Consider the following 27,891-nt stretch of genomic DNA (forward strand, 5'->3'; position numbering starts at 1 on the left):
TCGCATGAGTTCCACCCCATCACCCATGTAACCATTATAATTTTTTTGTATTCACTGTTTAAAACTTTCACTTAGTCCCTTTATGGGACAGAACCCCACATTACTCTTGATTGCAGCTGCAATGCTTGATCAATGCAGTACTTTGTAACTGTCAGCGCTGCAGAGTGTATGATCATGCAGCAGGGATAATCACAGGCTCTCCCTAGGCTCCTAGTAGTCAGGTGACCTGGAAGTCATGACGATAATGCTCCCTCAAGATTACATTGCGGTGGTCCTGATCAGAGGGGAGAGGGATCAGTACTGAATGTGGCAATAATGGCACACTCACAAGTGTGAAAAATGAATGCGAGACAATCTCTGCAGTGCCCACCCTCAGCTGTGCCCAGATTGCAAGATCGGGTCAGTTGCATGACACTTGGCTCACGCTCGCAGCAGAGCCCAAGCTGGGATCATTAACATATTGCATCGGATGCCATATGCTACTGTGACTCCAGCCTTGGGAGGGCGTTACAGTCCCTGGCTGCGAGGGCAGGGGCTTGACTAAGTTAAGGAGACTCTGGTCACGATCACTGGTACACATCCCCCTATGCCCCCATGATTTTATGGGATTTACAAAGACCAGCGACATACTGGTAAGGCTGCTTTCACACTAAGTTTTTTTTAACATCCGTCATGAACTTTTTTTGCTGCTGTTCATGACGGATGTTAAAAAAACATGTAGTGTGAAAGCAGCCTTACTTGAAAATAAAATATAGGACGCACTGCTACATCCTGTGGGTGGAGGGGGTTAAGCCACTTGCAGATCATTTCTATGATACATACTGCTGTATCTTTCAAAAGCAGCTACTTCACAGCATGGAAGTGCTGAAAGGGTACCAAACAGCCCTGGGCCAGGTAGTCATTATCTAACTTTCTTTCTAAAATGCAGAGGCACAAATCCAGTTTTATGCCAACATATGCCCTGCAGTGAGCCCATCACTTGCAGAGAGGGATGAATCTAGCCATGAATTTCTAGTAGCCAGGCCAGCTACAATCACCTAGTCAGAAAGGTCAATATTGACCAACTTAAAGTCTGAAATTGTGGCCATTTCAGACCAAGATACCAATATTTATTTAAATAAAAAAAGATTCAAAAAACACTGCAGCAATTTGTCAGTGAAGTTCATAACGCCCTGCTGTGTGTAGGCACCAAGGAAAAAAAAACAAAAAAAAACCAAACAAACAAAACTTTCTGAAGTCAGGAACAAGACCGAGCATTTGCTGTAGACACATTTACCGTATTTTTCAGATTATAAGATGCACCGGACTATAAGACGCACCCTGGTTTTAGAGGAGGAAAATAAAATTTTAAGCAAAAAATGTGGTCATGACACTGTCATGGGGCGAGGATCTGCTGCTGCTGACACTTATGAGGGTAATGTCCCCAAATTCTCTACTAAGGTGCTGCATCCTGGTAATGATCCTCCCTGCCTGGTATATACAGTATATGTCCCTCATCCTGCTATATAACCCATCATGGCATATGCCTGCATCCGGCTCATAATATGCCCGCATCCTGGTCTATGGCCGCATCCTGTGGCACATTAAAAAAAAAAAAATAAACGTTCATACTCACCTCACTCCCTGCAGCATCTCTCATCCTCCCGTCTGTCAGCGGCAGCGCCGCTGAGTGGTGCTGTCCCCGTTCTCCTGCAGCATCACTTGTCCTCCCGTCTGTGTCAGCGGCGCTGATTGGAGCCGTCCCCATTACCCTGCTGGATTGCGATCATCTCCTGTGTCTGTGCCAGCGGCTGCATGCGCGCCGCTAGTCTCCACTCAGCTGCCGGCACAAACAGGAGATGATCGCGATCCAGCAGGGTAATGGGGACGGCTACAATCAGCGGCGCTGCCGGCGGGAGAACGAGCGATGCTGCAGGGGAACAGTGAGTACTGTACACTGATTCACTGCTCCCCGCGCTGATGATTATGCACGGGGTGCAGTGAATACAGCCGCACATGATCACTCCAGGCCATAGTTGCCAGGGGTGATCATGCGAGCCGGCTGTTTATCCCCCACCCATCATCCCGCCCACCTGTCAGTGCCGGCTTCAGCGCTGAGGGATGATGGGCGGGGGATAGGCGTGCATATTAAATGAGCGGGTCCACATGGTCATGGCAGGCTGCTACAGCCTGCTCGTGCCCCCGATGACCCGCTCCACCACAGCACCCACATTCCCCGCAGCCACATTCAGACCATAAGACGCACCCCCACTTTCCCCCAACATTTGGGGGAAAAAAAAAAAGTGCATCTTATGGTCTGAAAAATACGGTACATGAATCTTTAAGGCAATTAAAACCTTATGTTCTGTTCAATCAAGGATGAGAGCCAAATATCCAAAGCAGATCTATAAGCAGGAATCAGATGCACTACTTAGAGTGGAGCGTGACAACTTTATTAGACTAAATGACAAAGTTTAAAAATAATGTCTCCACCCCAATAATTTAGGTCAAAAGAAAAGTAGCATGATGATAACAGTCCAGTTTGAGAGGGGGTGTTAAGACTTTGCTTAATCCTGATGTTGTATGGATGTGAAGCAGCAGCAGGTTGTTATGACAGATGAAACCAACTTCTGTTACTGTAAAGGAAAAAAAAAAAAACAACAAAGTAACCAAAGAGATTCGTAAGCCATGTTTGATAACCATGTATTCCTCTATTCAATCTGATTAGCCACAATGACACACAGAAAGCGCAAGGAAAATTTCTATAGCATCTTTGTGCAAACCAAAAAGCAACAGAACAAGGCTAATGGTCTATCAATAGATGCAGATTATACTGTCAAAGGCATTAAAACCAGTGCTAAGGATTTGCAAAAGTTCCTCAAAAAAAAAAAAAAAAAAAAAAGTCCTAGTCGAGCTGATATTTCAGAGGCCCTACACAGTTCATTCCAGTAGTTGAAATTTTACAACATTCTCTGCCAGAGAATTAAATATTGAGCTATAAATTATGTGAAAACTGCCTTACAATCCCATGACAACCTACAAATTGAGACCATGTTTGACAGTACAAAAGTTTAACGTTAAGGGTAACATGAGGCAGACTGCAATTTTAAGTAGGTTATTCAACTGTACCAAGTTCAGCATATGAGTACTGACATTTAGGGTGGATTCACATTGATGTACTTGGGACTGCTCTGCACAGACTGGCTGCAGGTTGTGCCCATGAGGCCACTGAGCTCAGTTGTGTGGCAGTCTCAGCATAAAATATAAATAAATATGGACCTAATGCATAGCCATGCAAATCTGACAGACTGGATTTGCACATCTGTGCATAAATAGTATAGACAACCTAAAGAAACATCACTATTTTGGCTGGCCTTTGGTTTTCTTAAGTTACAGTTAAGGAAACTGTCTAGTACTTTACACTAGTATTAAAATGGAGAAAGTGCTTATACAGATAATATAACCAACTTACACATTTTTCAATTTCCAGCCCATCCTTGAAAAAGGTCATAAACGGTGTTGATCCATCCTCACGGTAATCTAGGAGAGCCACCATGCCTTCTGGATTCATAGATTCTCCTGTAAAAAACTACACATACAACATGCGATTCAGATAAAGACCAAGACATGGTGACAATTTTTCAAAGCATGTTTGGAACTGTCTGCTCCAAAGCCAGCCTGAAAAAAAGCAAACAAAATGCTCAAAGAATGAACACTCATTTCTGTAGCAGCAACTTGGGGGTTAAACATTCAGGCTTTTGAGTCAGTAAAACAGCATCAGGTTTTAAAGACACCAAAGTTACAGTCAGTGTCCAGACAACTCAGGTGTTTTCTGCTCTGAAAATGCCCCTTTCCAAGACAAGTCAACAAGAAGGGTCAAGATAACCTGAAACCCAGGTGTTTCTCTACCAAGAACTATTCTGAACGGTCCTCTTACACTTTATTTGCTCTTGAAACATTGGCCATCAAAATACACCCCACTAAAGTCATCTATGGCCAATTGGACATGCCACTGGATTGTATGCAGATTACATGCTTTTTATGGATTAGTCAGCACCTGGTCTCATGTTGTGCCAAGTGAGCCCTACAGCCCATCAGCAGCAACTTCACTCACTTCCATTAGATGAAACAGACACTGGAAGGAGAAAGCGGCTGTTGCTTTGGACCTAGTCCAAGTAGCAGTTACAAGTTGAAGAATAAAGCAGCGTTTATTGGCTGCAGAGCTCATGTTGCACAATATCACAGGAGACCTGTCACCAGCAGCTTATAGGCTGTTTTACTTGAAACTATAGCAATTGGGAATCCTTTTAAACGGATTTATTGGAAACTAGCATGGCAAAGTATTTATTGGGATTCAGATAAAGTGCTTACCTAGGCATAGACCTGATAACCAACCAAACCAGGCAGGGAGAATGCAGCCATGCTTGACTACTCCCCATAGTACATGAACAGGCACTTTAAACTATGGAGTTTTATAGCGTAAAATGCTTGGCTGCAATCACACAAAGGCCAACTCGTGAAGCATAATTAGTGACAGGTTCCTTTAAGTGCTTAACCACTTCATGACTGGTCAATTTTGCGCTCTTTCGCCATTCGAGAGATTTAACCATTTCAGTCAATTTTCTCATTTTTTTGCAGAACAAGCTGTACTTTGAAATTAAAACAATGAGTTTTACTATATAGTGTACTGGAAAACTGCAAAAAAAAAATAAAAAATCCAAATGCGGAAAACAATTGTAAAAACAAAAACGATTGCACTATTGTTTGAGATTTTTCCAGTGTTCACTATATGGTAAAACTGATGGATCAGATTCCTCAGGTCAATGCAAGTTCGTTGACACCAAACATGGGTTTACTTTTATCTAAAGGGTTAAAAAAAAACAAAAAACAAAGAACAGACGTTTGTCTGAAGAAGTGGCATACGTTTTGTGCCATTTTCTGAGACCTGTTCTCATTTTTTAGGATCTATAGCTCAGTGATTGCTTATATTTTGCATCTCGGACTGTTACCGATACCATTTTTTGTGCAGATTATACATTTTGATCGCTACATTTTGCACAAAATGCAATAACAGGCGACCAAAAATCGTAATTTTTGGAGTTTTGGATTTTCTTTTGCCGCTACACTGTTTACCGATCAGATTAATTTTATATTTTTATTGGGCATTTCTAAATGCGGCGATAGCAAATGTGTATGTAACCCTTTCATTTTCAATGGGATAATAGTGGGGTAATTTGAATTTAGGAAAGAAAATATTCAGCTCACCCCTCCTCACTCCAGGATACCACCACCAATGCACGGAGACGCCCTGGCCTGGGTGGGAGAAACATCAGCAAGGACGGAGATATAAATATGAAACTTAGAAATGTATTGGGATCCGTTAAAAACGCGAGTACAGTGGGGAACAGTGACACGGGAACAGGCGCTATCCTATGCATTTCAACCTTACGGTCTTAATCATGGAAATTCCATGATTAAGACTGTAAAATTGAAACGCGTAGGATAGCACCTGTTCCCGTGTCACTGTTCCCCACGTTTTTTTAACGGATCCCAATAAATTTCTAAGTTTCATATTTATATCTCCGTCCTGATGCTGGAAATTTTTCTCTTGCTGATAATTTGAATTTAGGTTTCAGATTGCTCTTCCATTTCTCCAGATCACAGCTGTGAGCACCAGATTTGCTCATCTCACAGCTCTCGGCTGGCTGAGACAGGACCTGAGTCATGCGAGACCCTGTGCTACCATGACAACCACCAGATCCATGCGATCATGTCACATGACTTCCAGTATCTGCCTGTGAGCAACAAAGCACGATCACTGATAATGGCGCCGTCACAGTGACAGCACCATTTAAGGCGTTAAAAGGAACAGGGCCAGCTGAGATGTGCACCAATCTCCCTCGGCTGCCGGAAGCAGCTGGGGGAGATTAACACTGACAGCTAGGATGCAACTTTACTGTCTGCGGGTTTTAAGAAGTTAAACAGCAACGACCAGTGCAAAATTGTCAGCATGTCAGTAATTCTGGTACGCTCGTTGCAGTTTTTATAAGTGCCAGAATCAGACATGCAGACCCATTAAAATCAATGTGCCTGCGCACAGATTTCTCACTGGCGTGTTTGTGCGGTGTGTCAGTGTGCTCCACACTGAAAACTTTTTTCTGGCATCACCTATTTCCCATGGACCACATACATTTAAAATTAAAAGCTTTCTAAATTCCAGTCTCCAGCGATGCGGTTTTCATCCGCTACTGTCTCCTGCTTCCAGGCCAGCTAATACTCATACATCTGCACCTCAGACCCAGAAGTGGCTGCAGAGGGAAGACAGCAGCAGCTGGACACAGCAGTTTGGGAGATATCAGCACCATGGAGAGCAGGAGCGTGGACCGGTGAGTCTGGAGACCTGATCTCCATGTATGATCACATAGTACATTAAGAGCACAAATGTGCCAAAATCACATCACATGGAGGGACGTGTACCTTTAACATGTCAGTGAAAAAAAAAAAAAAAAAAAAAAAAAAGTGTTTCACTGACATGTGAAAGAGGCCTTAGGCAGATGCTGGGTCTGGGCTCAGCTCTTCAGCCCACTCTAATTGGAGACCCAGACTAGAACCAATTATGTTGTATGCATGAGAGGGACAGAGCAAGAGATCTGACTCAATATATCAGCATCCAAGTATAGTTGCTGTCTAAAGACTACATATGCCTTTTGCTTAAATATTAACAGCAAAATTTACCTGATAATTTTTAAAGTTTCCAAGGATGTCTTTGATTTTTCCTGCAGCACCAGTCATAAAAGGCTTTACTCTGGTTGGATTACTTTCCTCAAGTCTGGCTTTGATGCTTAATAGGGACAAAAAAAAAAAAAACAAAAAAAACACATAAATATGATTTTAAAGTAAATCTATGGAGGCTTTTCAGCAATACATTTTTAGGAACAAAGCCTCCAAAGGTGTCCTAAGATAGTCATCATTGCCATAATGCAACAGCAAAAAGTTGTTACAAGTCAGTATCTATTAACATGTACCAGGGGTATGTTTTAGCATCAGCTTGCCCACATTGCAGACCAGTTTGTTTTTTTTGTAAAAGCATGGAAATGAGCACACTGGCATCCTGACTACCAGTGAGACAGTAATCACACCAGCAGATTTGCCAATAGTAAAAATATATGCATCTTCTGAAGTCATGAAAAAGGAGCTGGTCGCTCAAGCACAAAGCAGTGTGAAGAGTCAGGTCTGATCACTTACGCTTTCATATAGTCTTTGATATACTGTTTGTACGACTCCTTTGTGAAGGAAGTTTCCGCAAGATTGTGGTTTAATACTACATCAACCCCACTGATTTTAGATGATTCTGTTGATTCGTCCGGGCAATCTGCAGACGCATTGCCGCCAATCAAGGCTTCATCGATCTGACCTTCATACCTGATGACCATCTAAAAGATAAGCAAGTTATAACAACCATATGCAGGAGTTTTAGGTGACTGCATAAGCTACCGCCAGGAACTCACCGATCCATCTACCTCAATACACAGACCATCAGCACTTTCTTTGTATGTGTAGATGTCAGAGAACATTTCATCTCCTAGAATACAAACAATTGTTATGAAAAAGACTTTGAACAGCCAATTGACTGGTGATACGACAACTCAAATCAGGCCTTACCAGACTGCCTAATGCCAGCCCCAGAGATTAAACAGTAGCACCAAGCATGCCACCACAGAAAGGGCCACAATGTTGGCATCCAACACAGGAGTGCCTAGATAAAGTATTGGAGCAGCTCAAGTGTTGGTGGCTGTAATCTCTACATACCGGTACTTACAGCAGAGCCAGACAATGTATCACATTGCCAGTAACTACACAGTCACAATAGTAGAGAGCACAGGCACACCCGTGTATAGACTAGCACACTAACACCAGGGCTCACCTTTTATAAACTTACAACTGATCAAGAAATCTGACACATTGGAAACTAAATCATTGATGAGTGATACATGTATACAGCATATACTTCAGATAAAATACATCCATAGCCATGTATGTAATACTGGTACACCTGCCCTTATAATCCAGCATAGCCCCCATAATCTAGCACACTCCACTGTAGGCACACCTGTCCCTATGATCCAGGACTGTACAATGCGGGCAGTCCCCACAATCCGGCACACTCCACTGTAAGCACACCTGTCCCTATGATCCAGGACTGTACAATGCGGGCAGTCCCCATAATCCGGCACACTCCACTGTAGGCACACCTGTCCCTATGATCCAGGACTGTACAATGCGGGCAGTCCCCATAATCCAGCACACTCCACTGTAGGCACACCTGTCCCTATGATCCAGGACTGTACAATGCGGGCACAGTCCCCATAATCCGGCACACTCCACTGTAGGCACACCTGTCCCTATGATCCAGGACTGTACAATGCGGGCAGTCCCCATAATCCGGCACACTCCACTGTAGGCACACCTGTCCCTATGACCCAGGACTGTACAATGCGGGTACAGTCCCCATAATCCGGCACACTCCACTGTAGGCACACCTGTCCCTATGACCCAGGACTGTACAATGCGGGTACAGTCCCCATAATCCAGCACACCACTGTAGGCACACCTGTTCCTATGATCCAGGACTGTACAATGCGGGCAGTCCCCATAATCCAGCACACTCCACTGTAGGCACACCTGTCCCTATGACCCAGGACTGTACAATGCGGGTACAGTCCCCATAATCCAGCACACTCCACTGTAGGCACACCTGTCCCTATGACCCAGGACTGTACAATGCGGGCACAGTCCCCATAATCCGGCACACTCCACTGTAGGCACACCTGTCCCTATGACCCAGGACTGTACAATGCGGGCACAGTCCCCATAATCCGGCACACTCCACTGTAGGCACACCTGTCCCTATGACCCAGGACTGTACAATGCGGGTACAGTCCCCATAATCCGGCACACTCCACTGTAGGCACACCTGTCCCTATGATCCAGGAATGTACAGTGTGGGCAGTCCCCATAATCCGGCACACTCCACTGTAGGCACACCTGTCCCTATGACCCAGGACTGTACAATGCGGGCACAGTCCCCATAATCCGGCACACTCCACTGTAGGCACACCTGTCCCTATGACCCAGGACTGTACAATACGGGCAGCCCCCATAATCCGGCACACTGCGATAAGGGTACGGCTGGCTCCAGGCCTGTGCCCGTCTGACGCCATCGCTCACCAGCAATAATCTCCCGGGTGACGCCCCTCCCCCACATCCGCATCTTTCCCGCCCATTTCCCGGTGATGACGCACAAAGCAGGAGGCGAGAGTCGCGCTGCTCCCCGGCCGCGGTACCGCAGTGCTGCCCCGGTCAGTGAGGAGGTGCAGCCGGCCCCGCTCCCCCGTTATCTCCCGTCACACACCGCTACCGTCGCTTTCCCTCACTAGCGGCTCCAAGGCCGCGGCCTCAACACAACGGTAAAAGTTTCAGTACTACAACGTATATTACAGGCACAAATCGTTGCCACCCAGTCCCGAGGTGACCCCGTACTCACCGGTGAGAATATCCTTGTAGATAATCATGGTGGCGGCGGCCTTGGCGCTGGCGTCCCGGAGAGGTCTGCGGGAACCTCTGTGTCGGCGTAGGGTGGGGAGGAAAAAGGAACGAGTCAGCGCCTCACTTGCTTCATATAGGGGCGGCGCGGCCCTAGTGACGCCTCCAGCGCATGCGCAGTGTCGCGTAATGGGGGAGGTGAGGCCGCGTGCCGAGGTATGAGACTCGGCAGAGGAATGTCACCGCCCCTTTGCGCTATTACCGTGGCTTCTCCTGGGCGCAGCGCCATCTACCGGTCACCACTAAAACTAAACTCCACCGATGCCTGTGTGCAGCGCCATCTACCGGTCACCACTAAAACTAAACACCGATGCCTGTGTGCAGTATACTGTATACAGAGGGTGGGGGAGCCATGTATGGATGGATGTCCTGCAGATTATATGGGCCTAGGAGGATTTTGTTCCCTCTTCTCCAGCTGTTTGTATACCACAGACAGGTATACATTCAATAAAACTAATGTGCAGTCACACCACCCATGTATAGCTGGTATACCCCATAGCCATTACAACTACTTAAAGGGGTTATTCGGCTTCTTTTGACTTTTTTTTTTATTGCCCTATTGGGCTACATTGGGGCAGGTAAGTAGATAGAGACCACTTACCTGCCCTGCTGTCAGCCCCTCTCCCCAGGCTCAGAGTGGTCATGTGACCGCTCCTGCCGCGATTTTACTGCTTCCGGTCATTTCATGTCAACATGGGCAGGGCCATGTTGACATGCAAATCTGGAACAGCATGTCGCCTCCCTGCTAGGAGGGTACAGTGCGTGGAGTCCCCGCCCCCTTCCCTGCCCCCTCCCACACATTCCCCCGCACCCCTTACTCTCCCCGCGACCTCCCCCTGCACTGCTGTGGGGTCCGTGACCTGGGGGAGGGGCCTGGCGGCGGCTGCCGTGGTGTCACCGCCAGCACCGGGCCCCTGCTCAGGATCACACATTCAAATATACCGGCATCGCAGATCACAGATGCTGGTACATTTGAAAGCGCTTGATGAGAAGCAGCGCAGCACTGCTTCTCATCACTGTCCGGCTGTCTGTGCTCTCTTCAGCACAGCGGTGACGTCACTACTGTGCTGATATGTCCAGAGCACAGACAGCGCGCGAACGTACAGGAGCAGCGGGGACCGAGGACGGGTGAGTATGTACTCCCTACATGTGTTCCCTATGGGGGTATGGGGCGGTCGGTGCAGAGCCCTGTCTGTGTGCGGTGCAGAGCCCTGTCTTTGTGCGGTGCAGAGCCCTGTCTGTGTGCTCTGCAGAGCCCTGTCTGTGTGCGCTGCAGAGCCCTGTCTGTGTGCGCTGCAGAGCCCTGTCTGTCTGTGTGCGCTGCAGAGCTCTGTCTGTGCGTGTGCGCTGCAGAGCCCTCTCTGTGCGTGTGCGCTGCAGAGCCCTGTATGTGCGTGTGCGCTGCAGAGCCCTGTCTGTGCGTGTGCGGTGCAGAGCCATATGTGTGCGGTGCAGAGCCATATGTGTGCGGTGCAGAGCCATATGTGTTAGTGTGCAGAGCCATATGTGTGCGGTGCTGAGCCATATGTGTGCGGTGCAGAGCCATATGTGTGCAGAGCCATATGTGTGCGTGTGCGGTGCAGAGCCATATGTGTGCGTGTGCGGTGCAGAGCCATATGTGTGCGTGTGCGGTGCAGAGCCATATGTGTGCGTGTGCGGTGCAGAGCCATATGTGTGCGTGTGCGGTGCAGAGCCATATGTGTGCGGTGCAGAGCCATATGTGTGCGTGTGCAGAGCCATATGTGTGCGGTGCAGAGCCATATGTGTGCGGTGCAGAGCCATATGTGTGCGTGTGCGGTGCAGAGCTATATGTGTGCGGTGCAGAGCCATATGTGTGCGGTGCAGAGCCATATGTGTGCGTGTGCGGTGCAGAGCCATATGTGTGCGGTGCAGAGCCATATGTGTGCGTGTGCAGAGCCATATGTGTGCGGTGCAGAGCCATATGTGTGTGGTTCTGAGCCGTATGTGTGCGTGTGCGGTGCAGAGCCATATGTGTGCGGTGCAGAGCCATATGTGTGCGGTGCAGAGCCATATGTGTGCAGAGCCATATGTGTGCGTGTGCGGTGCAGAGCCATATGTGTGCGTGTGCGGTGCAGAGCCATATGTGTGCGTGTGCAGTGCAGAGCTATATGTGTGCGGTGCAGAGCCATATGTGTGCGGTGCAGAGCCATATGTGTGCGTGTGCGGTGCAGAGCCATATGTGTGCGTGTGCGGTGCAGAGCCCAATGTGGTGTGTGGTGCAGAGCCCGATGTGGGGCTGTTATTTGCAATGCTGTAGTGATAACAGGTCAGTGCTGAGGCTGAATACTGACAGGGAATGTGTGTGCAGGGGGAGAGGCCGGGCAGGGGGTGGGGCTGGACACGGAGGCTGGGTGGTGACAGCTCTGACTGAGGTTTTGCACAGGAAGTGGTCATGTTTGCTGGATCTGAATGTAAACAAGGAGCTGCAGAGAATAAAGGGTGAATTCAAAAGGAACAAAAGTTAGAAAACAAAAAATAACAATGTAGGGGTGATTTATATGACAATACAGCACAGATTAGCTTACCAAAAATTTTTGAGTTTATATCGGACAACTCCTTTAATAGGAACAGATGGATTCACCGGACCTGTCCATCGTCCAGGTTGGTGATCTGTGGCTGCTGGTCGGGACCCCTGAGAATTGTCCCTTACCTGCTGGCATCCAGGTCTCTTCTTTTGATTAGCTGATTAGCCGACCTGGGCAGACCCAGCTAATCAAAAGAGCCCTGGATGGGGCAGGTAAGGGACAGTTCTCAGGGGTCCCGACCAGCAGCCACAGATCACAGATATGGCCGATGTATGGGGTCCTGCAAAGTAATTCACACCATCTCTAATCACAACACATACTATAGGCATATAAACTTACAGTGAGCAAAAATAAAAAAAGCATACCATGTTTGTTTTTTTTCTTCGGGTATGTGCACATTGCCTGCATCTTTTTCAGGCAGATTATACCCAAAATCCACATGAAAAAGCGCCAGAAAACAGACCCATTAAATAAACATAATGTGCAGCAGTGTTAAAATGATAAAATAAAAGGAGCAACATGCTCTCTCTATTAACAGTATAGAGTGAAAGCTGTCGGCAAGAAGAATAGGCACAGCCACCGGAAAAGCAGCCTCAGTAAAATGACCCTATAAATGACGGGATAGGCACATGCCCTTGTAGAGTTGCAGTGCGCATGTGCCAGCTTTACCTATGCGTTATCAGTGCTCTCTGGCCGTTCCCTGCGTATACTCACTACAGTACTTTGAACTGCACTCAGCAGAGAAGAGATGTACACCTGCGCTGGAGGACACTGTGTGGATGACATAGGACACGTCATCAGCATAAAGCAGCGAAGGAGGACTGCAATTGTAAGTAGAGAGGAGGCTCTGCATCAAGACCAAAGGCGCTCATCGGACCGAACCACCCTCTTTGTGAGCATACCTTCACTGCTCTTTGAGTAAATTTCCTAATTAAATGGGAAATCCACTCTATCATGTTTTCCCAAAGCTAAGACAGAGACTTGTATTCTTTTCTGCTTTGAAAAATGCGCTGGGCCTTATTTTCAGGGGGTGTCTTATGTTTGCCTATGTATTAGTGCCCGAGCATTACCCCACAATCCTCGTTATCCTTCCGGAGCTGACAGTGATGGCTGCATAGAAACACACGCTGTTAGACCTCGGTTCCACTTGCGCATAGCTTCCAATCCGACAGCATCCAAAGCGATATGCTAATGACCCTCTGCTGCGAGCGTCAGCCGAGAGTCATGCGACTGTGATGTGATCTTGCGATCGGGTCACAGCTACGGAGAAGAGGGGGGAACACTTTCTCCTCATCTCCCCGGCCTGTCTCTGCGTATATCACACTGCACTCAGATGACATGCGAGTGCAGTGCGATGTTTCACACGCATCAATTGACTTGTATCGGGGTGTGTGAGCCAAGACTCACTGCCAAACGCAGCATGCTCTGATTCATTTCTCATGCCGATATGGCATGAGAAATCAATCGCAGATGGACACTGCCCCATAGTTTGCACTAGAGTGAGAGCAATCCGATGTTTTATCAGATTGCACTCGTCCGTGCAAAAAGCAAGTGGAACCGAGACTTTACTCTTAGATCAGGAGTGCTGCCACCAATGATTGCGGTGAGCAGGCGCTGGCTAATTAAGTGAATGCATATTCACCCTCTTCCCCATCCAGAATCCCCTCTTCCGCTCTGACCTCTATGCCTGCTGTACTGTATCACTGTATGAGGATCACTGTCACTTTCCGAACCGGAGTGCTGCCAAGGATTGCGATGTGATCCACGTAGAGTGATACAGTACAGCAGGCATAGCGTGTGAGTGCAGGGTTCAGAGTGCGGGGCGGGAGTCTGGGTGGGGTAGAGAGTGAATATTCATTCACTTAATTAGACGGGACTCAGAGCAACACAAGCGGCCAATAAAAGGTACGTATCCTGAAATAGGGCTGCAGAAACCCTATTTCAGGATACTGTTACTTTGAGTACGCATCTAGGGTTTATTGTTGGAGCAGGGCTTATATTTCAAGCCTAATCCAAAAAGTCCAAAAATTCCTGCTAGTGCTTGTTTTTCGGGAAGCACGGTACTATTTTTTCTGCTTCAATTTGTTCTGTCATCACACTTGGAGTGTTTTTTTTTCTCAAGAAAAATCATCACACATCTGACTTGTTTCTTTATGTGCTAGAAAAAAAACTTGTAAACAATCAAATGCAAAATACGTGACGACCATTCTTATGTCATTTCCCGCTCAGAAGACGCTTTGTTCTTTACAACACAAGTCAATGGGAAATCTCAAAACACGCCCAGGTGTTTTTTGAAGCATTTTACAATTGTTTTTGCTTATAAAAAACAGCTATCTGTTTCTTCATTATTCACTCGAGTAAAAAAATGTAACTGGAAAACGACAGTCAAAAACACTTCACTGAAACCACGGGAGAATCCTCCAGAAAAACTGCTGTTTGCCAAAGCCATAGGAAAAACTCTCAGGAAATTACCAAAAAAAACCTCAAAAGACAGTTGTGAAAAATATTGTGCATCATATTAGGGACCATGAAGTGCTGCGTGGGATTGTTTGACAGATTTCCATCTAAAAACAGTGTGGCTGATTTACTGAGCCACATGCACCAGAATTTTGGCTTTACTATGTGCCAAAAAGCTCATGCATCTTATCAGAAATATTATGTGTTTTATAGAAGTTCTTCCACATGATTGGCCTATCAGGAAGTGTCACAGGAAAGGTATTGGTGTAAATAGTGATACCATGAGCAGAAATTGGGCCACATGTTGATGCAACTTAGAGGACCAAACTAAGCCATCTAGTACAAGTGCATCTCAATAAATTAGAATATCATCAAAAAGTTAATGTATTTCTATAATTCAATACAAAAAGGGAAACACATATATAGAATCACTAGAAACAGAGTCATCTATTTCAAGTGTTTATTTCTATTAATGTTGATGATTATGACTTACAGCCAATGAAAATACAACATTCATTATCTCAGAAAATTAGAATATTTAACACTAAAGACCCCCAAAGGCTTTCTAATCGTTTAAAATGATCCTTTAGTCTGGTTCAGTAGGCTACACAATCATGGGGAAGACTGCTGACTTCACAGATGTCCAGAAGGCAGTCATTGACACATGCCACAAGGAGGGTAAGCCTCAAAAGGTCATTGCTAAAAAAGCTGGCTGTTCACAGAGTGCTGTATCCAAGCATATTAATGGAAGGTTGAGTGGAAGGAAAAAGTGTGTTAAAAAAAGGTGTACAAGCAACCAGGATAACCGCAGCTTTGATAGGATTGTTAGGAAAAGGCCATTCAAAAATTTGGGGGAGATTCACAAGGAGTGGACTGCTGCTGGAGTCAATGCTTCAAGAGCCACCACACACAGACGTATCCAGGACATGGGCAAACAACTGGCACATTCTTGGTGTCAAGCCACTCATGACCAATAGACAATGCCAGAAGCGTCTTTCCGGGGCCAAGGAAAAAAAGAACTGGACTGTTGCTCAGTGGTCCGAGGTGTTGTTTTCAGTTGAAAGTAAATTTTGCATTTCATTTGGAAATCAATGTACCAGAGTCTGGAGGAACAATGGAGAGGCCACAATCCAAGCTGCTTGAGGTTTTGTGTGAAGTTTCCACAATCAGTGATGGTTTGGGGAGCCATATCATCTGCTGGTGTAGGTCCACTGTGTTTTATCAAGACCAAAGTCAGCGCAGCCGTCTACCAGGAAATTGTAGAGCACTTCAGGCTTCCCTCTGCTGATATATTTTTTGCAGTTGGAAATTTCATTTACCAGCAGGACTTGACACCTGTCTACGCTGCCAAAAGTACCAATACCTGGTTTACTAACCACAGTATCACTGTGCTTGATTGGACAGCAAACTTGCCTGACCTAAACCCCATAGAGAATCTATGGGGTACTGTGAAGAGTAAGATGAGGGACACCAGACCCAACAATGCAGGCGAGCTGAATGCTGCTATGAAAGCAACCTGGACTTCCATAACACCTCAGCAGTGCCACACGCTGATCGCCTTCATGCCACACCGCATTGATGCAGTAATTCATGCAAAAGGAGCCCCGACCAAGTACTGAGGCATTTACTGTACAGACTTTTCAGTAGGCGCCAGCATTTCTGAGTTTCAAATCATCTTTTCAGTTGGTCTTATATAATATTCTAATTTTCTGAAATAATGACTTTTGGGTTTTCATTGGCTGTAAGCCATAATCATCAACGTTAACAGAAACAAACACATGAAATAAATCACTCTGTGTGTAATGACTCTATATAATATATGCATTTCCCTTTTTGTATTGAATTACTGAAATAAATTAACGTTTTGATGATATTCTAATTTATTGAGATGCACTTGTACAAAGACTCTAAGGCTATGTGCGCACTTTGCGTCGAGGTAGTTGCAGTTCTAAACGCATCCTCTGGCAGAAATGTTTTTTGTCAAATTTGGTTTTGACCACAAAAACGCTATAAATACTCTTTCCGTTTTTAACGCGTTTTAGGCTGGTTTCACACTACGTCTTTTTAACATCCGTTGAAAACGTTATTTTAGCGGAAGTACGGATCCAGTGCAAATGCGTTTTCATTTCAATGCATTTGCAATGGACTCGCGTCCACCTGCGTTCACCTGCGTTTGCGTGCGTTATAGTGCGGATCCGGTGACTTGCAGTTTTTTAACATGTTTCAAAAACGCTACTTGTAGCGTTTTTGAGCTGCGTCAAAATACTGCAAGTCACCGGATCCGCACTATAACGCACGCGAACGCAGGTGAACGCTGGCGTGCTGATAGACAGGATCCTGCTTTTGTACTGAGCATGCCCAGAAAGTACTGAGCATGCCCAGAACCAGTCTCGCGTGATCTGTCTCTCTCTCCTCCTCCCTCCCTCACCCTCTCTCTCTCTATCTGTCTTACCCACTTCCTCCCTCCCTCCCTCTCCCCCACCTGAGAGCTGCGGACACTCGTAACCAAGTTAAATATCGCGTAACCACTTCTCTTAGTTACCCGATGTTTACGTTGGTTACGCGTGCAGGCAGCCCTGCTCCTAGCAGCTGCAGACACTCGTAACCAAGATAAATATCGGGTATCCAAGGCCGATGTTTACCTTGGTTACCAGCGTCTGCAGCTGTCAGAAGCCGGCTCCCAGTCTAGCTCCCCTCACTCCCGATCACATGACTCCAATGCCCGCCCCTAAACATCCAGTGCAGGATCCTGCAAAATAACATATGCGTTTGCATACGTTATTTGCTGTAAAAGCAGGATCCGTACTTCCGCTAAAAAAAACGTTTTCAACGGATGTTAAAAAGACGTAGTGTGAAACCAGCCTTACATGCTTTTTCACAGCTTAAAATCAGATGCGTTTTGACTAAAAATACAATGCTAAATAAAGTTTAAACATACAAACACTATGAAAAAAATGATAACAAATATCAAGATTATTATCAAACAAAAAATGGCTTATTTTATTAAAATGATAACTTTGGGATAATAATTATGCCTAAAATTACATTTATTTATTGATTATCATACATTTAATTGTCGGACTATGTATGTGTGTAAAGGGACATATCATGCCATTAATATTTTGTCAAAAACGCATGCAACTAATTGGTCCAAAAAGCATGTAAAACGCTGGAATTTTGAAGTTGATTGCGTTTTGCAACTTCTCATTTACTTCAATGTTAGCAAAACGCTGCCAAAATGGCAAAAACAATTGACATGCTGCTTCTTTAAACGCTGAGTTTTTGCCAAATTTTCTGCAACTAAAACGCTCCGTTTTTAACAACAAAGTGCGCACAAGAAAGCCCTATTTTCCATAGACTTTGCTTGACAATCAAAACGCATGCCTTTTGGCATTAAAACGCTGTAGTTCAAAACGCTGCGGAAACGCAGGTAAAAACGCAAAGTGCACACATAGCCTAAGAGTCACAGAAAGGCATAGAAATGGACGTCTTTTGACCACATCACATACTGATGACCGCTTCATTGTGAAAAATGCCCTTCGGAACCGATTGATTAATGCCACACAACTCCAGGAATATTTAAGGGAGGTAAGCCATAATCAACATTAACAGAAATAAACACGTGAAATAGATCACTCTGTGTGTAATGACTCTATATAATATATGTTTCCCTTTTTCTATTGAATTACTGAAATAAATGAACTTTTTGATGATATTCTAATTTATTGAGATGCGCTTGTAAGTTATGTAACCTTAGTGTTAAAAGACACCAAATTTATTGAAAGCACAAACTACATTTGGTTCTTTTTAACACTAAAGGGGGCTTTACACGCTGCGACATCGCTAATGCGGAGTCGTTGGGGTCACGGAATTTGTGATGCACATCGGGCCGCATTAGCGATGTTGCTGCGTGTGACACCGATGAGCGATTTTGCATCGTTGCAAAAACGTGCAAAATCGCTCATCGGTGACATGGGGGTCTATTCTCGATTATCGTTACTGCAGCAGTAACGATGTAGTTCGTCGCTCCTGCGGCAGCACACATCACTATGTGTGACGCCGCAGGAACGAGGAAGCTCTCCTTACCTGCCTCCCGGCCGCTATGAAGAAGGAAGGAGGTGGGCAGGATGTTACGTCCCGCTTAGCTCCGCCCCTCCGCTGCTATTGGGCGGCCGCTCAGTGACGTCGCTGTGACGCCGCACGGACCGCCCCCTTAGAAAGGAGGCGGTTCGCCGGTCACAGCGACGTCGCCGGGCAGGTAAGTATGTGTGACGGGTCTGGGCGATGTTGTGCGGCACGGGCAGCGATTTGCCCGTGTCGCGCAACAGATGGGGGCGGGTACCCACACTAGCGATATCGGGACCGATATCGCAGTGTGTAAAGTAGCCTTAAGAATTGGACAACTTTAGTAAATCATCCTATGTTTTTAGGAAAGAAGGTGATGACATGGAAGATGCTGCACATACATGGATGTCTGAGGTCATCTGAGACACACTTCAGCTGTCTTGATGCCACTTGTTTGTGTTATGTTTCAAGCCAGCCATAAGTCTGAAATATCTAGGCCTCTTTCACACATCAGTTTTTTGCCATCAGTCGTAATCCGTCGTTTTGTGAAAAAAACGGATCCAGTGCTGGATCCGTTTTTTTCTCATTGACTTGTATTAGCAAAGGATGGCCTCAGATTTCATCCGTCGTGCGATGGATCCGTCGAAAAATGATTGTCCTGCCGACGGAGGGGACGTCCACATGAACTGTCTGCGTCAAAAAAACGGACAGCGACGGATCCGTCGGCGTCCGTTGTTTGTTATAACGGATGCCTATAAGCGCAGCATCCGTCGCACTCCGTCATATGATGGATTACGGTGACGGATCCGTTTTCTTCAACCGAGCATGTTCAAATGAGGTGTAATTGGGGTTTCTGGTCAGAAAAAAAGTGGTACGACGTATCCGGTTTTTTACAGGATCCGTCGCATCAGTTTTACCACAATCTGCGATGGATCCGTCGCATCACTTACAAAACGGATTGTGACGGATGGCAAAAAACTGATGTGTGAAAGAGGCCTTACCAACAGCCATTTCAGGAACATGAAGGTTTATTATAATGTGATGAGAGTGAATCATTGGCTGACTCATGGGCTGACTCCTCTGGCAGCTTATCTGACACCAGAACAATGGGGTATGTTAAAAGTCCACAGTTTCGGATTACCCAATGTTTGTGTACACTTGTTCAACAGGCATACATTCAGCTACAGTATGTAGTGTCAGAGCACATGGGGGATATGTGCATACTTGAGTGGGTGAGATACCTACACAACAAACGCTAGAAAATTTACATAGCTTTTGGATCATTGTTTTACCCTCAATGACTCCACCAAAATCACCATACTGAAACAACAGTAATTTACATGCAGATCCTTTGTTTCTTCTGTGAATGTTTTTTTAGACCATGTATTTTATTTTTGCTGCCCTGATATAGGATAATTTGTTAGCTCATGATCGCATTTCCATGATGTTGGCTAGTCTTTTATGACTGCTCAGATAAATGTGGACCCCCATATAAACCAGATACCACATAAACAAGTTGTCACCGTTTGCATGGAAGCTACATGAAGGCACTCACGTCTGTGTACTGGCTGCAGGTACTCTATGTGCCATGGCATTGTCCATCCATACAACTCCATAATACACCTCACAATTATTTGTTTTCCCTTTTTGTTTGAAATGACAGCAAAGATGTCAGTAAAATAGACATTCAGAGGTAAAGTTGGGCTCTGTAGGAGCTTTAAATCCATTTTTTGCTCCGATTTCATTCCCGTTCCTCCAAATAAACTTAGTTTTTAAATTCACTGTACGGTTTCAGGGATTTTATTTACTGCTAATTTTAGTGGTCTTTACAAAGATGCTTGCTTTACATATGCTGACCACTCGATTGAGGATCGTTGTACTTAGGTATGCTCGGTGCTCGGCCCAGTGTGAGCCGCTTGCAGTGTTTTATTGGCTTGCACTAGAGGGACCAACAGCATGATCACATGTAGTGTGCACCAAACAAAAAAAATGAAAAAATGGCACCCTCCCTCCCTGGAAGTGTTCTGTTTATTGGTGGCTGCATGTGGGTGGAGATCCGACCTGCTCAATTAGTGACTTCCACTGGGGTTCAGGTCAAGTTCAGGTCCCAAACTGAACTTTATGTAACGTATGGATGAAGCCGCTAAACTGAACTTCAATAAGACGACTCATCTCTACAGATAGATGAAAAGCATCTCCAAGCAAAACGCACATATGGAGCATTGGGACCCTGGCTGTTTGTTTTTTTTCTGACTGGCATCTGTTTGGATATGGACATTAGTTATACACTTGAGATCAAAATTAGAGAACAATGTATGACCGCTTGCTTTTTTCCCAAATAATGTAATCTACATTGATCAACAACATTTGATGGTTTGTTTTGTAAGGGGCACACCATGCCACAGTGCTTTACAAAAGATCCAAAATTTGTCAATTATATTGGCCAAAACGTGATGATCATAATTAGAGACCAACAATGACAACAGAGAAAGATTATAACTAGAGATGGGCGGACTCGCAGAAAACCAGGACTGGTGGATCCCTGTTATCTTTTATTTTAAATCCGGTTCCGATCTAGAATCTGGTCCCCATATAAAGCTGGGGTCACACTAAACGACAGCGACAACGACGTCGCTGTTACGTCACCAAAATGGTGACGTAGCAGCGACCTTGTAAGTCGCTGTTATGATCGCTGCTTAGCTGTCAAACACAGCAGCCGAAGCAGCGATCATAACGACACGCGTCGCTGTGCTGCAACATGTGCAGAGAGCAGGGAGCCGCGCACACTGAGCGCTGGCTCCCTGCTCTCCTAGCTACAGTACACATCGGGTTAATTACACAATGTGTACTGCAGCTACATGTGCAGAGAGCAGGGAGCCGCGCACACTGCTTAGCGCTGGCTCCTTGCTCTCCTAGCTACAGTACACATCGGGTTAATTACACAATGTGTACTGCAGCTACATGTGCAGAGAGCAGGGAGCCGCGCACACTGCTTAGCGCTGGCTCCTTGCTCTCCTAGCTACAGTACACATCGGGTTAATTACACGATGTGTACTGCAGCTACATGTGCAGAGAGCAGGAGCCGGCGCTGGCAGCGTGAGAGCGGCGGAGGCTGGTAACGAAGGTAAATATCGGGTAACCACCTTGGTTACCCGATGTTTACCTTGGTTACAGCTTACCGCAGCTGCCAGATACCGGCTCCTGCTCCCTGCTCGCTTCATTTCGTCGCTCTCTTCGCTGTCACACACAGCGATCTGTGCGTCACAGCGGGAGAGCGACGACCAAAAAATGAAGCTGGACATTCAGCAACGAGCGGCGACCTCACAGCAGGGGCCAGCTCGTTGCTGGATGTCACATACAGCGACAGCGACGGGACGTCGCTGCAACGTCACAGAACATGGTGACGTAGCAGCGACGTCGTTGTCGCTGTGTGTGACACCACCTTAAGTCTATGGGGATCAGAAACGGAGATTAAAAATGTTGATAGAAGGGATAGGGAGATAGGAGTGCACATGGTGTACTCACTGAAGATCTGTCATGGCGGCAAGCAGCTTCCAGGTCGCGCATTCACTTCCGGAGCACCTTCATTGAATATTATTATTAATATTTATTTATAGAGCACCATTGATTCCATGGTGCTTTACATGAGAAGGGGTTACATACAGAATACATATACAAGTTACATTAGACAGACTGGTACAGAGGGAAGAGGACCCTGCCCTTGCGGGCTTACATTCTATAGTATATTGGGGAGGAGACAGTAGGTGGGGTGTTGGTGAGGCGGCAGTTCCGGTACAGTGATGAGGCGGTAGGGTCATTGGAGAGTATAGGCATCTCTGAACAGAAGAGTTTTCAAGTTACGTTTGAAGCTTGCAAGTGTAGAAGATAAATTAACATGTTGATGCAGCAAATTCCAAAAGACTGGGGATGGTCGGAAGAAATCTTGGAGGTGGTTGCATGAGGAGCAAATGAATGAGGAGGAGAGGAGATCTTTGGAGGACAGGAGATTACGTGTTGGAGTGTAGCGGGAGATTAGTTCAGAGATATATGGAGGAGACAGATTATGGACAGCTTTGTAGGTCAATGTTAGTAGTTTGAATTGGATACGGTGGAGGATTGGGAGTCAATGGAGGGACTTGTAGAGGCGAGAAGTGGGGTGGTAGGGAGGAGTAAGGTGGATAAGTCAGGCAGCGGAGTTAAGGATGGACTGGAGAGGTGCGAGGTTGTCAGCAGGGAGGCCACAGAGGAGGATGTTGGAGTAATCAAGGAGGGAGATTATGAGGGCATGCACTATCATTTTCGTAGATTGAGAATTAAAATAATGATAGATTCTGGAAATATTTTTGTGTTTAAGACAGCAAGAGGTGGTGAGGGACTTGATGTATGGTATGAAGGACAAGGCAGAGTCGTAGGTCACTCCAAGGCAGTGAACTTTGGGTACAGAGGAGAGCGTGATATTATGATTATGATTAGCAGCGATGTTGCTAGCGATGTTGCTTAAGGCCCCGTCACACTAAGCAACATCGCTAGCAACATCGCTGCTAACGAACAACTTTTGTGACGTTGCTAGCGATGTTGCTGTGTGTGACATCCAGCAACAACCTGGCCCCTGCTGTGAGGTCGATGGTTGTTGCTGAATGTCCTGGGCCATTTTTTAGTTGTTGCTGTCCTGCTGTGAAGCACAGATCGCTGTGTGTGACAGCGAGACAGCAACAACTAAATGTGCAGGCAGCAGGAGCCGGCTTCTGCAGAGGCTGGTAACCAATGTAAACATCGGGTAACCAAGAAGCCCTGTCCTTGGTTACCCGATATTTACCTTTGATACCAGCCTCCCCCGCTCTCACTGTCAGTGCCGGCTCCTGCTCTGTGCACATGTAGCTGCAGGACACATCGGGTTAATTAACCCGATGTGTGCTGTAACTAGGAGAGCAAGGAGCCAGCACTAAGCATTGTGCGCTGCTCCCTGCTCTGTGCACATGTAGCTGCAGGACACATCGGGTTAATTAACCCGATGTGTGCTGTAACTAGGAGAGCAAGGAGCCAGCGCTCAGTGTGCGCTGCTCCCTGCTCTCTGCACGTGTAGCTGCGTGAGCTGGTTACCAAGGTAAATATCGGGTTGGTTACCGATATTTACCTTAGTTACCAAGCGCAGCATCTTCCACGCGGCGCTGGGGGCTGGTCACTGGTTGCTGGTGAGCTCACCAGCAACTCGTGTAGCCACGCTCCAGCGATCCCTGCCAGGTCAGGTTGCTGGTGGGATCGCTGGAGCGTCGCAGTGTGACAGCTCACCAGCAACCTCCTAGCAACTTACCAGCGATCCCTATCGTTGTTGGGATCGCTGGTAAGTTGCTTAGGGTACCTTCACACTTAGCGATGCAGCAGCGATCCGACCAGCGATCTGACCTGGTCAGGATCGCTGCTGCATCGCTACATGGTCGCTGGTGAGCTGTCAAACAGGCAGATCTCACCAGCGACCAGTGAACAGCCCCCAGCCAGCAGCGACGTGCAAGCGACGCTGCGCTTGCACGGAGCCGCCGTCTGGAAGCTGCGGAGACTGGTAACTAAGGTAAACATCGGGTATGGTTACCCGATGTTTACATTAGTTACCAGTGTGAGCAGGGAGCAGGGAGCCGCGCACACTGAGCGCTGGCTCCTTGCTCTCCTAGCTACAGTACACATCGGGTTAATTAACCCGATGTGTAATGCAGCTACATGTGCAGAGAGCAGGGAGCCGCGCACACTGCTTAGCGCTGGCTCCTTGCTCTCCTAGCTGCTGTACACATCGGGTTAATTAACCCGATGTGTACAGCAGCTACATGTGCAGAGAGCCGGAGCCGGCAGCACAGGCAGCGTGAGAGCTGCAGAGGCTGGTAACTAAGGTAAATATCGGGTAACCACCTTGGTTACCCGATGTTTATCTTGGATACAGCTTACCTCAGCTGTCAGACGCCGGCTCCTGCTCCCTGCTCGCTTCATTTGTCGCTCTCTTGCTGTCACACACAGCGATCTGTGTGTCACAGCAGGAGAGCGGCTTTGAAGAAAACGAACCAGGGCTGTGTGTAACGAGCAGCGATCTCGCAGCAGGGGCCAGATCGCTGCTCATTGTCACACACAGCGAGATCGCTAATGAGGTCACTGCTGCGTCACAAAAAGCGTGACTCAGCAGCGATCTCGGCAGCGAGCTCGCTGTGTGTGAAGCACCCCTTAGTGTGACTGGACCTTAAAGGCCCCGTCACACTAAGCAACATCGCTAGCAACATCGCTGGTAACGAACAACTTTTGTGACGTTGCTAGCGATGTTGCTGTGTGTGACATCCAGCAACAACCTGGCCCCTGCTGTGAGGTCGTTGGTTGTTGCTGAATGTCCTGGGCCATTTTTTAGTTGTTGCTGTCCTGCTGTGAAGCACAGATCGCTGTGTGTGACAGCGAGACAGCAACAACTAAATGTGCAGGCAGCAGGAGCCGGCTTCTGCTGAGGCTGGTAACTAATGTAAACATCGGGTAACCAAGAAGCCCTGTCCTTGGTTACCCGATATTTACCTTTGATACCAGCCTCCTCTGCTCTCACTGCCTGTGCTGCCGGCTCCTGCTCTGTGCACATGTAGCTGCAGCACACATCAGGTAATTAACCCGATGTGTGCTGTAACTAGGAGAGCAAGGAGCCAGCGCTCAGTGTGCGCTGCTCCCTGATCTGTGCACATTTAGCTGCAGCACACATCAGGCAATTAACCCGATGTGTGCTGTAACTAGGAGAGCAAGGAGCCAGCGCTAAGCATTGTGCGCTGCTCCCTGCTCTGTGCACATTTAGCTGCAGCACACATCGGGTTAATTAACCTGATGTGTGCTGTAACTAGGAGACTGGGGGCTGGTCACTGGTTGCTGGTGAGCTCACCAGCAACTCGTGTAGCCACGCTCCAGCGATCCCTGCCAGGTCAGGTTGCTTGTGGGATCGCTGGAGCGTCGCAGTGTGACAGCTCACCAGCAACCTCCTAGCAACTTACCAGCGATCCCTATCGTTGTTGGGATCGCTGGTAAGTTGCTTAGTGTGACTGGACCTTAAGTGTGACCGGGCCTTTATACTGTTCAGTGCTGAACTGCTGTGCAATTCCAGCTGGAGTGTTGATTCGATTACTTAGGGTACTTTCACACATCCGGATTTTTGCTCTGCGGCACAATACGGCGTTCTGCAGAAAAACCGCAACCGGCTTTTGTAACGCCGATTGCGGTTTTTTTTGCATTGACTTACATTAGTGCCGCATTGTGCCGTAGGGGCTTGCGTTCGGTCCGGTTTTTGCCGCATGCGGCAGATTTAGCCGATGCGGCGGCCGGATCGAACGTACCCTGCAACGTTTTTTGCTCCGGCAAAAAACACCGCATCGCGCCGCATCCGGCCGCTGCGGCGCATTTTTCAATGCATCCCTATGGAGGCCGGATGCGGCGCGATGCGGAAAAAAACGCATCCGGTCGCCGCATGCGGTATTTTCCACTGCGCATGCTCAGTAGCATGCCGCAACCGGAAAAAACCGGACCGGCCGCATGTAAAAACTGATGCAAAGGATGCGGTGTTTTCACCGCATCCGTTGCATAGTTTTCACAGCCGGATTGAGCCGCAGGGCTCAAACCGGATGTGTGAAAGTAGCCTTATGCAGATTCTCTGCATTATCCTGTCCTCTCTTCCATTTGTCTTTCAAGGGCGACCAGTCTTCTTGGGGGACTTGAAAGAATTTGTGATGTTGTAAAGAAGCAATATTCTCGAAACCACAGACTTGGAATGACTAACTTCTCTTGTTATAACTGATAAGGTCACCCCTTTTGGCCTTCATCTGGACAACCTGCTACCGAAGGGTTTCAGTCACTTTGGAACGGCACACCATTTTTGCAAAGTCAGTGTAAACTGGAAAGTTAGGAGCCAGTTAAATAGGGTTTGTCAGATAATTAGGGAAATTAGCACCAGGTGCCAGATTAACACCAATAACTGGCAGGTATCTGAAAGTGTTCTCTAATTTTGATCAGTGTTCTTCTTCATTTATCTCATTTACATTTCTATTATGTGCTTTAGAATAAATTGAATTTATGAAATAAGCTTAAAATACTGCTAGTTTACTCATGTTAGGATATAATCACATAGGACTACACCTTAACACATTTATGAAATTGTGTGTTGTTCTCTAATTTTGATCTCCAGTGTATTCATAGCTATTTCAACAATTGGTCTCTGTTGGATGATATACTTACATGGACTAGGTTATGGTATCTACTCGGTGCCTTACTTACTTTCCCCTGGTATATATATATATATAATATATAAAGCTGAATGTGTGTATGTATGTATGTCCGGGATTGGCATCTGCACCATCGCAGCTACAGCCACAAAATTTTGCACACTCACACGTCTGGACCCCGAGAGCATCATAGGCTATGTTGTGAGGTGAAATTTTAACCCCGCGCGTTCCAATTTACCAATCAATTTTGCCCCTATCTATATAATGGGGAAAAAGTGAAACGAAAAGTGTATCCGCACCATCGCATTTACAATCACGAAATTTTGCACAGACACCTTATGTGACCCAGGGAACATCGTAGACTATGTTTTGACAGGAAAATTTAACCCCGCGCTTTACAGTTACACTCCAAAAAACATGCCTCCATTAAAGTAAATGGAGCCTGGAACTACAGGTTATTAGTAGGAGCTGTGATTGGTTGCTATAGGAACAAAAGACATTCATAGTATAAGAAGCTTATATGTGAGGTAATAAGATGTCGGTGGGGAGACAGAGAGACAGAGAGATAGACAGGGAAAGAGACAGACATAGACAGACGGTGAAAGAAACAGACATAGACAGACGGTGAAAGAGACAGACAGAGACAGACCTGGAAAGAGACAGACCTGGAAAGAGACAGACAGAGACAGACCTGGAAAGAGACAACCTGGAAAGAGACAGACCTGGAAAGAGACAGACAGTCATGCAGACAGGGACAGAGACATGAGACAGGGAAGGAGGAGACAGCCAGAGAGACAGACAAAGATAGATGGGGAAAGACACAGACCTTGATAGAGACAGACGGGGAAAGAGACAGAGAAATAGAGACAGACAAGGAAAGAGACAGACAGAGACAGGCAGACAGGGAAAGAGTCAGTCAGGAAAAGACACAGACAAAGAGATTATTTTGATTATTTTAACATATTTGTAATCTATTTCAATAAAGTTTTGGGTTTTATCCTAAAAAAAGCCTATTGATT

General features: G+C 46.5%; 1 protein-coding gene and 2 non-coding genes across 3 annotated transcripts; all 3 read right to left on the reverse strand.

Annotated features, from left to right (window-relative positions):
• Positions 1 to 2,410: 2,410 nt before the first annotated feature.
• On the reverse strand, positions 2,411 to 9,636 carry TPT1 (tumor protein, translationally-controlled 1). Its single transcript, XM_075336879.1, has 6 exons — positions 9,524 to 9,636; positions 7,488 to 7,561; positions 7,225 to 7,412; positions 6,715 to 6,820; positions 3,452 to 3,568; positions 2,411 to 2,615 (listed from the first exon to the last, which is right to left on the reverse strand). The coding sequence occupies exons 1-6, from the start codon at positions 9,549 to 9,551 to the stop codon at positions 2,613 to 2,615; spliced, it is 516 nt and encodes a 171-aa protein (XP_075192994.1). The 5' UTR covers positions 9,552 to 9,636; the 3' UTR covers positions 2,411 to 2,612.
• Positions 2,679 to 2,806, reverse strand: LOC142292822 (small nucleolar RNA SNORA31). The gene has a single exon (XR_012750841.1). It is a non-coding gene; the product is annotated as a small nucleolar RNA SNORA31 (small nucleolar RNA).
• Positions 6,887 to 6,955, reverse strand: LOC142292811 (small nucleolar RNA SNORD58). The gene has a single exon (XR_012750830.1). It is a non-coding gene; the product is annotated as a small nucleolar RNA SNORD58 (small nucleolar RNA).
• Positions 9,637 to 27,891: the final 18,255 nt, after the last annotated feature.

This window comes from Anomaloglossus baeobatrachus, chromosome 2 (assembly GCF_048569485.1).
Source record: "Anomaloglossus baeobatrachus isolate aAnoBae1 chromosome 2, aAnoBae1.hap1, whole genome shotgun sequence".
In the NCBI taxonomy this organism is placed as follows: Eukaryota; Metazoa; Chordata; class Amphibia; order Anura; family Aromobatidae; genus Anomaloglossus; species Anomaloglossus baeobatrachus.

What these genes read in the sequence shown, in the direction of transcription:
- TPT1 (XM_075336879.1), bottom strand. Translation starts at nt 9,551, where the DNA reads ATGATTATCTACAAGGATATTCTCACCG. An exon ending in ATCAAAGACTATATGAAAGC is followed by an intron (nt 6,821 to 7,224) that starts GTAAGTGATCAG and finishes GTCCCTATTAAG; the next exon opens with CATCAAAGCCAGACTTGAGG. An exon ending in GAAACTTTAAAAATTATCAG is followed by an intron (nt 3,569 to 6,714) that starts GTAAATTTTGCT and finishes TTGTATGTGTAG; the next exon opens with TTTTTTACAGGAGAATCTAT.